Genomic DNA, 12,303 nt, shown 5'->3' with positions numbered 1-12,303 from the left:
TATCGAGCAGTTCTCGAACGAACAAGCTGCGGATGGGCCGGTTGAATGGGATACCTTCAAGTCAACGGGTACAAAAAGCCGCTTTTCGAAGACTCTTTTTATGAAAGGGTTCTGGGTCCCATGGTTTACACTGTCATTATGTATCATGGAAATTTCCGTCATTAAGCCCTCTATGGAATGCACTATTTGTGTACAAGATGGCAAGAGCCGAAGAAGAGCGCTCTTTTTATCCTTGCACAATAGCCTAAAGACACAGTTTAAGAGATGAAGAAAGTCTCTTCAGTACATATACTGTGTCTCTGCACATTTTTATTTCTGTTCTTCTCTCTAGATTGAACATATATCAGGGCATACACTATACTAGATACCAATCTTGATCTTTTGATTCTGCTATTTCCATTATTCAAAATCACAGAATATTCAAGAAATACTCTATAGCAAGCTGCTTTACACTCATTCTTTGGGTTGAATCAAGCTACGACAGCATTCTAGCAACATCTTACAGGCGCAATACATCGATCTACTTATATAAAGTAGCCATGTCTTCGTCACTGAAGCGGCCCTCCAATGATGACAATCAGGAAGATACCTGGGCTAATAACCAAGCCCAAAACGAGGGCGCCAATACTCAAGGAAACTCCCAGCAACAAGATCCAGAGACTACTGAAGATCCCGGAGAAGATACGACACAGAATACAACGGTAGAACAAGTATCTACAACAGAAGCCACAGCTCCTGCTCGTCGTCCAAAGAAGCCTAGAAGAGGCAAGAATAGCCCTGAACCAAATTATTCTGAGTTAGTTCAGGGTCAGATGTCTTCTACCAATCGTACCGGCCAGGCCTGCGATCGCTGCAAGGTGAGTTTACCTGAGTTTGCTTTACATTCCGGTCCTATCAAACCTTCAAATTTTCTCTCAACAGCCTCAATCGCCAGTACTGCCATTTCTGGTCCTGTTCTGAGTGGCCAACCATATTTTTTTGCCCTTGAATACACAAGGAATGCCAAATTGCTTTGTGTGATGTGTTTTCCCAGTTCCATTGTATACTTTGTTCAAAAAGAAACAAAGCTATCAAAGGGAAAATCAGCTCTGAATTTTTGGATTTGGCAGACCACGCTTATACCATATGGCTGTATTCACTCTTGCTTTCGATATCACTCCATTGGCATTCTAAACCCGTATTACACCTACTCCGTTCTTACAGCCCATCCACATCCATTTTTTTTCCAAATCGCCTTATTATATTTCAAGCTACTTAATCCCCCTAATCCCGTGAAGCATAACCCCTTAGATTTCCTCAGCTTGCTTATCCAACTACACAACACGTATCCATTCTGGAGCTTTACTAAAACATTACTTGCTACAGGGGCGAAAAATGAAGTGCGATTCAAATTCGACTGGCTGTGCCAACTGTGTTGCCGGCAACTTACCATGCACCCAGACTGACCCAATAACGCGGGTGTCGTATACTCGTGGAGAGCTAGAACGCCTACGAGCTGAAAACGGAAGGCTGGCTACTGAAAACGAATTATTACGCACAGAAAATGCCAACTTACGAGACTATATCAGTAATGTGGTCAGCCACCTTGGAAGCGGTGGTGCTCAGGCGCCTGGAATGTCGATGGTGAGTGGCTACTTTTCTGTTGCACTTCTTACCACCACTTTTTTCGCTATTTTATTAATGCTTATATTCAGGAAACACCACATCCATATCCTTCGTATGACGCTCTACAAAGTCAGGCTCAGGCTCAAGCCATTCACCAGACGGCCCAGCAGCAGCCAGGACAGAGCTTTCCAATACTATACCCACCAGGCAGGCGTATGTAAACGACCTAAATGACCCCTCACACGATGAAAAGAGAGGCGACTGACATTTTGAAAACAGGTCCAACGGCAATGTTACCTTCAATGCAAGACCCCTCACAATTTGGGGTAGTAATTCCCCCTTCCCAGTATCCTACATATAATACATCGATGGCTTCAAACCCTTTCTCTGGACGAGACAACCCTGTGCCATCACAGGTTCAGCAAAGTAGTCAAAGCTCCTATCGACAGGGTATTCAACAGCAGCAGCAGCAGCAGCAGCAGGGAGCGCGTCAAGGACATAGCCAGAGTCAAGTACGAGGGCAAGGGGAGTCACATCAGCAGACTGGAGCACTAAAAAGAGACCATGACCCGTCTCAGGATCCGCCAGATAATTATAACTACTTCTCTGGCATGTGAGTTCTATAATCCAGAGTAGTAAGCTAAGTGCCCGGCGGATGAGGACCAACTTTAGTTTCCAAAACCTGCTGTTCCCTTCCCTTTTCACCAGGCATAGGTGCTGCATTGGTACGATGTTATTGAAGGGTTTATATCTAATTGTAAAGTTTGGCCATTTTCGTTATTAATCGTACACCTCCAACGATCGTCCAAAGAGCTAAGCTTAGTTCGCCATACCAGATAAAAACCATAGATATTCTAATTAATTTCTAGGAAAATCCCATTAAACAAAAGTTTTGAAGCAAAATCTGAGAAGTATAATTATATACTATCATCTCTTATTCTTGAAAGAGCAGCAGATGCCTTTGCTTTCACACCATTCCCTTACCAGTGATGCGTGAACTTCTCGATCTTCGTGTATGCGTTTAAAGCCTTCCACATTCAACCATAACGTAAAATCATCAAGCCAGATAGGATCATACATGACAATTTTCTCATGCCATGTGGGTTGCTTGATACCCTTGATGCTGCGTATGCGAGGCTGTGCTTTGACAGCATTTGTAATTTGTATAAATATATTTGGGAGTTCTGCCGGTTCGTTTTCCTTGGTACTAACTCCTTTAGTTCGAATTGAAAATTCTCCCGGCCCTGGCACAAGGCCATTGGGCCTATCGCGTGATGATACGCGAGGAGGAAGGTGGGAATTCCCTGAGCTGGTCAGCTGTTTAGATGACTCTGGTAAGCCTTCATCGGTAGAATCGTTTATTTCTATTGTATTAGGTTGAGTATCGCGTTCAGTGCCCTTGGAATGAAGTGTGTTTCCCTTAGTCTTTGGAGGGAATTTCAGGTTGTGAGATATGGTCTCAATTGTTCGTGAAGAGTCGGCTATTTCCTCGGGGGTGGTCCGTATTGAGGGGATAACGCTAGGTATAGGGCCAGCTTCTATCGGATTTGTAGTAATGTTCAAGGACCGCCCTTGAGAAGTTCCTTGTGGTTCATCTCGTTCAGATGGTCCAATTTCTGGTCTACCAGCAGCTTTCCTTTTATTTTCCCAACATTTCTCCAAAAGCACTATCATTTTCTCACGGCTTTTAATCGGCTTAAATCCAAAAGACGCCACTTTGGCTGTGAGGGCGTCGGTTGAAAGTCTGTTAAAATCCGGTATGCTTGCAACCCCATTTTCATTGTTATGGGTGCTTGAAATTTCATGGAGACTCTGGATAGTATCGGAAGTGTCAATATTAACAACAGAGTGAATGGATGGTTCAGACTTCTCAGAGCTTTCATGTTCAATCGGCGGTGGAATTTCTGTATGTGCCCTAACCTTGGAAAGCTTGTTGGTAGTCTGTTGCTCGTCCTGAGGTTGATATGCTGGAGCTGCTGGTTCAAGCAAATCAACCATTTCAACGTTCAATAGATAACCATCTAGGTCACGAGAACTTGCCGCCCATAAGCTCTTAGATTTGGAAAACCTCGAAACCCCAAGGGCGGAGGAGGGCTCTCTAGACCTTACCCTTGCTGATTCACTCTGACCTTGACTGTGTTCTAGGCCAGACTCTATCCCATAGACACTAGGACTGGAATCTCTCTCTAGCTGACTGGAAGTTCCGAATAGCAACGTTTGGTTTTCAATAGTCTGTAGGGCTTCCATTGTAGGAGCAGGCCTAAATTGAGCTTGGTATTCGTCTTTCGAAATCTTTGTTCCAGATTTTGCTTTTGTAGCCTTACGCTTCGAAGTAGGTTTTCTGGCGGGTTGGATGGACTCTACGTCATTACCGGCTGAAATATAGTTACCGGCTTCTGATGTAAATGGTGACTCGTACCGCCCTGTAGTTAGCGAAGTGATCGTAGTGATCTTTGATTTGGCGGGTCGTTTGGGTTTTCCAGCTGGTTTAAAGTGGCTATTTCCTTCAGAGGTACTAGACGCAGTTGTGTCGAGAGCCTCAGCTCCCAAATGTTTGCCTGAAGGCAAACTTTGTGGTATGAACTAAATTCGTAGTTAATAATAGAACACACAATTCTTATTAGTAGAACTATCGTACCTCTAAGAGCTGTTTTGTTGTTGGCCCTTCAGCAGGATACTGACCGTCAGAGACAACTTCATGAGAGGTTTCTCTTGAGAAACTGAATCCGGACATCAATGACCTGAAGTCTTTGCCTTTATCCTGAGCTTCCCCTGTTTCCATGAAGACGGGAGATCCCGTAAGGTCAATATGGGCGGGAGTTGTGTCCTTTATGGGTGTCCAAAAGTCTCTTCTTATAGTAGCTTCCTCAAGGCGTAATCCACATGATTCCCAACCAGAACTTCCAGCCTCCGTCTGCTGTAGATCAGCAGGATGCATAATGCCTTTCTTACTTGTCAATATTCTGGAGGTAGTGGATGGCTTTATAACCTTCCCTTTCAGCCTTGGATGGGTCGTTTCCTCTAAACCATGGCCTTTTAGAGTCTGTTTTCTAGGTTTTTTCGATCTCGTTTTCTGCGCGGTAGATCCATTTTCCATCGACGGAGGACAAGGCCGAGAGCAGCCTGCCAATTCTTCCATACCTTCAACTAATTTGTCACTTTCGTCTCCCAGTTTTCGCCTCTTCGTTTTAGGCACCGGTAGGTTCTCTGCATTTGCTCTCCCTCCCAAAATAATCCTGGTATATCGGGCACTTCCGTTTGACTGTAGTTGGGTACTGACATTACCGTGACTTTCGGGGTCAGATTTTGGACCACAAGTGAGGGTAGGTGTTGATTTCGAGGAGAACTCAAGCAGTGTCTCGATTGGAGAGGCTGGTCGCGCTCGCTGGTTTAACCTGCGACGGCAGGACAACATTGATTGCGTCAAAAGTTCTACCAATCATCTGGAGGCATGTGTACAGTATAAAGAGCTTTTCAAGAGCTTTCCTTGCTATGATAGCCAGTATTCGCTGTCTCGAGTTGATTTTGATGCCTGGACTCGGCGTTTTGCTGCTTGAGGCCTTGGCGTTGACACGCTTCCGTAGTCGGGGCAACGGGAGGCTGAAGTCTATCTCGACGACATCCATACCTTTGAAGACTTCATGAAGACCTATAATAAAATATCTGATATATTCTGTTGTTACGTACCGGATAAAGGTTTACATTTCGAGAGCAAAAGATTTCTTTATCCCCGTTATTTTGTACCTAGGCATTTGTCCTCCTGCAGATATAAATACACCATCGCTAGTATTGTCTTCAAGTGCTAGCCTAAGCATTTTTATCTAATTCCCTTAACTATAGGGGCAACGGTCGAAAGGGCAGGTTTCCTATTTCGTGAAAAAGAAACGGTTCAAGAGCCTCTTAAAGCAATAGCTCCGAGTACAGAGGTCTCGATGCGTCTCCTGAAAGACTCCTCAACCCCTTTTACACTGTGGCCTTGAGCGGGATCCATTTGTTTCTTAGAAGCGTTATGACCCGCCAAGTTTGACAATTTATACACCTTTTGAATCTTCGATATATCTGTAATCTGACTGAGAGTAGTATCATCGAATGTCACTTGGGTGCCTTCGACAGCCTCTCCTAGATGCTTTGATACGGTCTCATGTGTAATCTCCGGGCTCGTGCTAACTTTCACAACAAGGAGATCAGTAGTTGAATCTGCTATTCCGAATCGACGAAAGGCATCGGCTATCTATGTTCAAACGAGGTCGGTTAATTCGGCGTACTTCTCACTTTTGGTCTTGTGACATCAAACAGCTGGCAACACTAACATTATTATTCGGGCTCAGAGCGAACACTATCTCCGAATGTACATTTCTCGACTTCAACCGCTTATTTTCGTAATCATTTACCGCCCTAAACACGGCCGAAAGGACGTGGGTGGTCGAAAGGATCTACTTTGGTGTAAGGATGGAAAGAGTCAACATCGATTTGAGTCACAGTATGTGGGCGCGGGCACTCAAACCACAGGAAGTTTTAACACCATACCATACTAGCATCAATAAAAGCGTACTCATAGGCTGAGTTGGCAGAAATAAGTTGCTCTCTTAAAAACGACGAGTTCTTCACGTCACGATAGAGGGCGATATGGACTACTAATGATGGCGGAAGATGCGCAATTTGGAGACTCTTAAGAAGCGACATTGTCACAAAAAAAGACCAAAGGCGCGGAAAGACTACAGCCAAGTCTAATCCGCTGGGTCAACTATGCGTCGCGAAGATAGTCTTCCAAAGTCCGTTTTCCCTCGTTGTCTTCGCTTTTTTCTCTTCTAAACTCCGAAAGCCGAACGATATGATGAGGTCATCATAAGCATCACATGATTGATGACTAAGTCAACGGAGCTGGCCCTTTTCTCGAATCTTCATTCGACGGACGGAAGAAGGATACAGAAGAACTCTCTTGCGGTATATAAACGCCCGTCGCAAGGCCTATTACCATCATCTTGCATTACTTTGACATTCGAATAACACTCACCACTCACATCTATCATGGCGTTCATCCTTCGCCGCCCGTTTGCCGTATCGGCTGTGCTTAAACAGGCGCCCAAGCCATCGACAGTATCAACGACTATCCGGTTCATCCACAACGGCCCTATCAAACCATCATCATCAGCTAGCCGTGCATCGTCTCAAATCCCTTCCTCCTCAGTGCTCAGTAAAGCTCGCCAGTCATTCAAGGATGCTTTCCGACGGACCTACATGCAGAAGGCATATCAGCCTGCGGCCGGAGACACCAGCAATATGACCCAGAAATTGATATACGGTGCCGCGATTGTTGGAGGAACCATTGTGGCAACAAACTTCATTTTCAACCGGGAAACAAGAGAAGATGGCGGTATGCGCCCCTATGAGCGAAGTTTCTTGAACGAGACCTTCATGCACACCGGCCTGGGCATTGGAATTATTGGTGTTGCTGCCCGTGCTCTTCACACCAGCGGATGGTCATATCGGCTTATGGCAACCAACCCATGGGTTGTTGTTGGTGCTAGTTTGGTAGCCAGTATTGGAACTATGTATGGGACTTTTTACACGTCACCGGATAAGTAAGTGGAACAACTTTCCGTACTCCATATCGTATATTTAGCACTACTAACATTTTCCATAGCTACATTCAAAAGTATGCACTCTGGACTGGATTTAACCTTGCCCAAGCTGCCGTTCTCGCTCCTCTATTCTTCATGTCCCCAGCTATCCTTGGACGTGCTGGTCTTTACACAGTCGGTATGATGGGCTCGATTGCCTTTGTCGGTGCTACTGCCAAACAGGAGAAATACCTCTACCTCGGTGGTCCACTCCTTGCTGGTGTTGCCATTGTCGCTCTCTCCGGATTTGCTCCCCTGGTTCTACCAGCTACTGCAACAAGAACTCTCATGTGGTCTGAGCGAGTTTGGCTATACGGAGGCCTTGCTGTCTTTGGTGGATTCACCCTCTACGATATCCAGAAAATTCTTTACCACGCTCGTTTGGCTGAGCGAGGAGTTGTTCGGAGAGACGTCGTTAACGAGAGTGTCAGCCTTGAACTCGACTTCATCAACATATTTGTCCGCATGGTCCAGATCCTGGCCATGAGAGGCGGTAACAACAAGCGATAGACCCTCTCCCTATTGTTTGAGAATTTTTAAGAAAGGAAAAAAAAAATTGAAACGAAAGAAAATGAAGCTTGAAAAAATAGCTTCTGTGGACACAAAGAGTCTGCTGTATAAATAATAGCATAATATGCCCCAAGATCGCCTTTGTCTTTGATTCTGCTTATTTGGTATTCTACAAACTTCTATATCCCACTTCGTCTTTCCCCCTTGCCTTGACCCCCGGTACTCTCTCCCCCTTTCCTAGGCGGTAGTGATGTATGACAATATCTCACTCCTCAACAAATTAGAATAGCACGATCAACAACTCCACTCGGATAACAAAGTTCTGTGAATACTTAGTGATTTATTGGACATTTCTAAAGCCTCTCCAGGAATAAAACAACCAGTACTGCTATGTATACTATGAGAACAAAGAAATTTGAATTGAATGGGCATGGCATTGTTAAGTTACAAGCGAAGGGGAACCATCAAATTCGTCCGTGTTTTAGTTGCTCAAACTCCGTTATTGAAAAAGGTCAAGGGGGCCGCCGAATGGATGAAAGATTAAGCAACTTGACCAAAACCCTGCAAGAACAAGTACTTCTTAGCCACATCTAATTATCAAGTTCGTCGACCTTCCGGTAAATAATCTCCTGCTCTTTGGCGAGCCTGTCTGACTCTTTCAGCCACATGGTTCGTTTCTGAGCAACGGCAATGTCGTCGACCAACTGTTCATAATACTTGATCAATGCAGTCCGGCTCTTTGGATCCTTCAATTTGATATGTTTGCGCATTGCTTCCTCCTCATTAATCAACTCCTCGAGTGAACTAGCGCGCCCCGGGCGCTGGCTGATATCAGATAACTCGCTCTGACACCTTTCCACTGCTTTGTATAGTTCCTTTACCTCTTTTAAGTCTTTATCATCAACACCCTTAAAGGTCATCAGCGCGAGAACGGCAGTCCAGCTACGAGGGTGCTTTGCGAGTGGAAGGAGGACTTTGATATAGCTGAGGGGCCACCTTGCTTTGACAGCTTGGCTAAGAAGGCTAGGTAGGCGTGCACTTTGGAATCCAGATTGGCGATATTCCATCCAGGGATACTTCCCATCGGCAACGGCAAATGCAATCAGCAGCGTAGATTGAGAGAACCTTCTGATATCTAGCAGCTCCGAGTTCTTGCGGTTAAGGTGAACGGTCACTTCTAGATAGTGGCATGGCTCTTCCGGATCCTGGACGCGCTCAGTAATGGTGAAATCACCGCCGGTTGGGTTGAATGAGACTTCGAGGTCCGCGTTTTCTTTGCAAAGGCGGGCGTAGTGGTCTGACTTTTCTCCACGAAGGATGACCTCGATATCCTGTCTGTCACGGAAAGGGATCTTCTTTGGCCTTGCTGGCTCCGGGACCAGAGGTAGCTTGAAGACTTTGTTGTCCACAGTAGGGGGTGCATATTCATGCTGAAGCCACTGCTCAAGCATGCTCATAGCTGCTGGCTATCCGCCTATAAGCCAGATAGAAGAAAGAAAAGACGCCTGTTGAAGGCTAGGAGACAAACAAGATAGTATCTATCTGTTATGATATTGTCTGTAGAAGTTGACAGGGTGGTGTTCCTTGGATCTTCCACTGTCAATATCAACAAAGATTTGGACAGAAGGAAAGCACATTTTGGATTGATGCCGAGACAGGCACTCCTCATTCTGTCTATTCACTCTTCTCAGCTCAATAATGGGAAGACTGAAGCAATATAAGATATGGTATCAAATTCATAGACCTCTTAAAACGACCAACTCCGCTGGGAGAATGAATACAATGCATACGATAGTACTCTGTACTCCGATGTTTTTCTTTTAAAGGGTAAGGAGATATCAAACACCCTTGGTTTATATCTCTGCTCAGGAGACATACACGCACCCTGAGGAATTTGAAGAGATGGATGGAATTTGACACGGGCTGCTGCATTCTACAGACTCAACCCCTAAGAAAGCCCGTCGGAGAAGCGGAAGATGTTGCAGGATAAGTCCACTCTCGCTTGCACCCAGTCTTCAACTCACTAGTCGGTGGGTTAGTTATGGATGCTCGATCTTTCTCCAGCGACCCCGTCTCCTTCGTATCCTAGGTTGAGAACTGTCAGCAGCTGGAGTCGGGTCCCCCGGCGGCGAACATGACCGCACCAGGAACGTACTCCACGATGCCATCCATCGTCTATTTTTATCATGCTGGGGCCCAAGGATGGTTTAAGTATCATTTGACCGGCCATAACTAGCTGGTTTAGGCAGTCGATCCTTCACCAGTTCCGAGGTCGACTTTTTTCCGCGTATTCTCGAGAGACCTGCAGCATGCTGTGTCGAGTCGCCGTCTCGTAACCGTGACCTGGTTGGTGTCTTTGGTGTCTGCATGCATGCTCGCTCTCCAAACAATGCCTCTGACGAAGCGGTTGATCACCGGCCTGGGTGTCCAGGATGCACATCTCTTCTTTTCTTTTGAAAAAGGTGGTCAGGGTGTTGGCCCAAGTTGCTCGCCCCGGCTGAGGATGCCGGCCGTCAGCCACAAGACAGCCATCCGACGTCATCTGATAACACTCCTCCATTATTGCGAGTCAGCTAGAGTTAGTTACCCGCAAAGCTCCCCTCGAGCCACCGATGGAGCAACTCTCCCCAACAGCACCAGGGACCCATCGAGGTGCAAATCTAAGAATGATCCTCCAGTTCGCCTCATGGCAGCGGAGACTTCAACGGCGAAATAACAAAATTCCGTTCCCGCCGGTGTTTCAGGCATCGCTACGACTACTACTATGTAAAACCAGTTCCTCTTGTCGATTCAGCTTCTCCATCAAAGCGAGGCTACGATGATCGTCGGCCTGCAAGTCCAGACAACTCACCCTTGTTCCTTGTTAACGAGCCCACACTAATGCACACAACCTAGGATACTGGTGATTGGTGATATCAGTCTGTGATCAGCTCTTGGTTCGTCCAACTAGCTTGATACTTTTTTTTTGGGTGGTCTTACATAGCATGTGAGCCATTCAGAGACAAGAGCCTTCCATCTCGTCCATATGAGATGCATCGATCAGATTGAACCAGAAATCTGGATTATCGATCCGGGCCGCCAGCTTGTTGAACGCAATAAGCCGGGATTGAGCTCTGGCGGGAGCACCAAGTGCTGTTCTTCTGTTACATGACTTGAAATTGTATGTTGGCGCCTTATTGGTTACCAGCTTCCCATTACAACCTTGATGGGGACCTGTTCCCCCTAGCCCTGGATCAACCCACAGGAACGCATCTCCTAGCTGACCCCCCATTCTCACAGTGCCTCTTTTTCGTGTAGGCAGAATGGATCCTAAAGTAAAGTTTCATTTCACATGCCCTGGCCACGTTGGCACTGGGTTTGTCGTCGGGTTTCCTGCGGAAGACAATCATCTGAAAAATGGTGATGTATTTATTCTGCCCATTGCCCCTTGGTCTGGCAGACAGTGAACCTCCCTTACCCCTTCGTCGGTTTCTCTTGTGTCAGTAGACCTTACCGCGATATCCTCAATTGAAAGATCTATTTCACTTCCTTATTGACTCCTGTCTGTCCAACACACGAGGGCATTTCAACCATCTGAATCTATCTTCCTATACATATTTTAGAGTCAAGATGAAGCTTGAGTCATGTTTCTTGCTAGGCCTTGTGGCGTGCGCCATAGCTGCACCCCTGAACCCCAGGGACGCTCGTATCGCAGCGTCCATGTCAGTCCTTCCAGGTAACAAATTGCCGCAATGGTTGGAACATGGTAGCGGAATGACCGCAGAGGAGGCTTCAATACCGGTATTCGATGGTTTGAACAAACTGGAGGAAGGCTTAAAAAGTCATGGAAAGACAGCCCCTCCAAGTACACCGACCGACAACGACGGACTGGTGGAAAATGGAATCCTGGACCATGCGCCATGCCAGCCGCTGACCATGATCTTTGCCCGCGGAACCAACGAGGATGGAAACATGGGTAAAGGAGTTGGTAGGCCACTTGCCGCTGCACTCCGAGCCCAGACAGGCAACAAGATCATAATTCAAGGAGTCAATTACGATGCCAGTATCGCGGTATGCTCTTCCCCTTATTTTACAAGGAGTAGCGGAATGCCATCTCCATGCCCTTAAAATGTGGATGGTATGTAGGTCCATGGTGCCCTTTTGCTAATTAGTTCTCCTACAGGGAAATTTGCTCTTAGGTCTCAACGGAGGCCCAATAATGGCCGACCTCGTGAAGCAGTCAGTTGCGCAGTGCCCCGACAGCAAGATTCTTCTCGTAGGATATTCGCAGGGCGCAATGGTCACTCACGCTGCAAAGCTTTTGACGCATGAAGAGATATCAGCAATTGCAGTCTTCGGAGACCCAGGCCGTTTAATCCCCTTCGCCAATATCCCACCGGAGAAGACGAAGGAATACTGCAACGAAGGGGACCCTGTTTGTCTAAATGGCTTTAGCTGGGCGGCACACGAGAGCTATGCCGTGCTTGCAGACGACGCTGCAACATTCCTTATCAAAGCCTCCAGCTAACCATGTATCGGCGGCCACAAAATATACTTGCGGTGTGACTTGGTAGTTTTGGGTATATAT

General features: G+C 46.4%; 6 protein-coding genes across 6 annotated transcripts; 3 read left to right on the top strand and 3 right to left on the bottom strand.

The window, feature by feature from the left end:
- Positions 1-539: 539 nt before the first annotated feature.
- On the top strand, positions 540-1,839 carry ARB_00318 (uncharacterized protein; the record flags this gene model as incomplete). Its single annotated transcript, XM_003013454.1, has 2 exons — positions 540-1,379; positions 1,441-1,839. The coding sequence occupies 2 exons, from the start codon at positions 540-542 to the stop codon at positions 1,837-1,839; spliced, it is 1,239 nt and encodes a 412-aa protein (XP_003013500.1).
- A 117-nt stretch (positions 1,840-1,956) lies between these two features.
- On the bottom strand, positions 1,957-2,328 carry ARB_00317 (uncharacterized protein; the record flags this gene model as incomplete). Its single annotated transcript, XM_003013453.1, has 1 exon — positions 1,957-2,328. The coding sequence occupies one exon, from the start codon at positions 2,326-2,328 to the stop codon at positions 1,957-1,959; it is 372 nt and encodes a 123-aa protein (XP_003013499.1).
- Positions 2,329-2,532: 204 nt separating this feature from the next.
- On the bottom strand, positions 2,533-5,231 carry ARB_00316 (uncharacterized protein; the record flags this gene model as incomplete). The annotated part of the gene is made up of 3 exons (XM_003013452.1): positions 2,533-4,188; positions 4,244-4,977; positions 5,042-5,231. The coding sequence occupies 3 exons, from the start codon at positions 5,229-5,231 to the stop codon at positions 2,533-2,535; spliced, it is 2,580 nt and encodes an 859-aa protein (XP_003013498.1).
- Positions 5,232-6,633: 1,402 nt separating this feature from the next.
- Positions 6,634-7,736, top strand: ARB_00315 (uncharacterized protein; the record flags this gene model as incomplete). Its single annotated transcript, XM_003013451.1, has 2 exons — positions 6,634-7,187; positions 7,229-7,736. 2 exons carry the CDS (start codon positions 6,634-6,636, stop codon positions 7,734-7,736), a joined length of 1,062 nt encoding a protein of 353 aa, XP_003013497.1.
- A 590-nt stretch (positions 7,737-8,326) lies between these two features.
- Positions 8,327-9,187, bottom strand: ARB_00314 (uncharacterized protein; the record flags this gene model as incomplete). Its single annotated transcript, XM_003013450.1, has 1 exon — positions 8,327-9,187. One exon carries the CDS (start codon positions 9,185-9,187, stop codon positions 8,327-8,329), a length of 861 nt encoding a protein of 286 aa, XP_003013496.1.
- Positions 9,188-11,345: 2,158 nt separating this feature from the next.
- Positions 11,346-12,243, top strand: ARB_00313 (cutinase, putative; the record flags this gene model as incomplete). The annotated part of the gene is made up of 2 exons (XM_003013449.1): positions 11,346-11,786; positions 11,899-12,243. The coding sequence occupies 2 exons, from the start codon at positions 11,346-11,348 to the stop codon at positions 12,241-12,243; spliced, it is 786 nt and encodes a 261-aa protein (XP_003013495.1).
- Positions 12,244-12,303: the final 60 nt, after the last annotated feature.

This window comes from Trichophyton benhamiae, assembly GCF_000151125.1.
Source record: "Trichophyton benhamiae CBS 112371 chromosome Unknown contig00070.0, whole genome shotgun sequence".
Classification (NCBI taxonomy): Eukaryota; Fungi; Ascomycota; class Eurotiomycetes; order Onygenales; family Arthrodermataceae; genus Trichophyton; species Trichophyton benhamiae.
The sequence above is the reverse complement of the archived record's forward strand: the minus strand, read 5'-3'. Positions and strand labels throughout refer to the sequence as shown.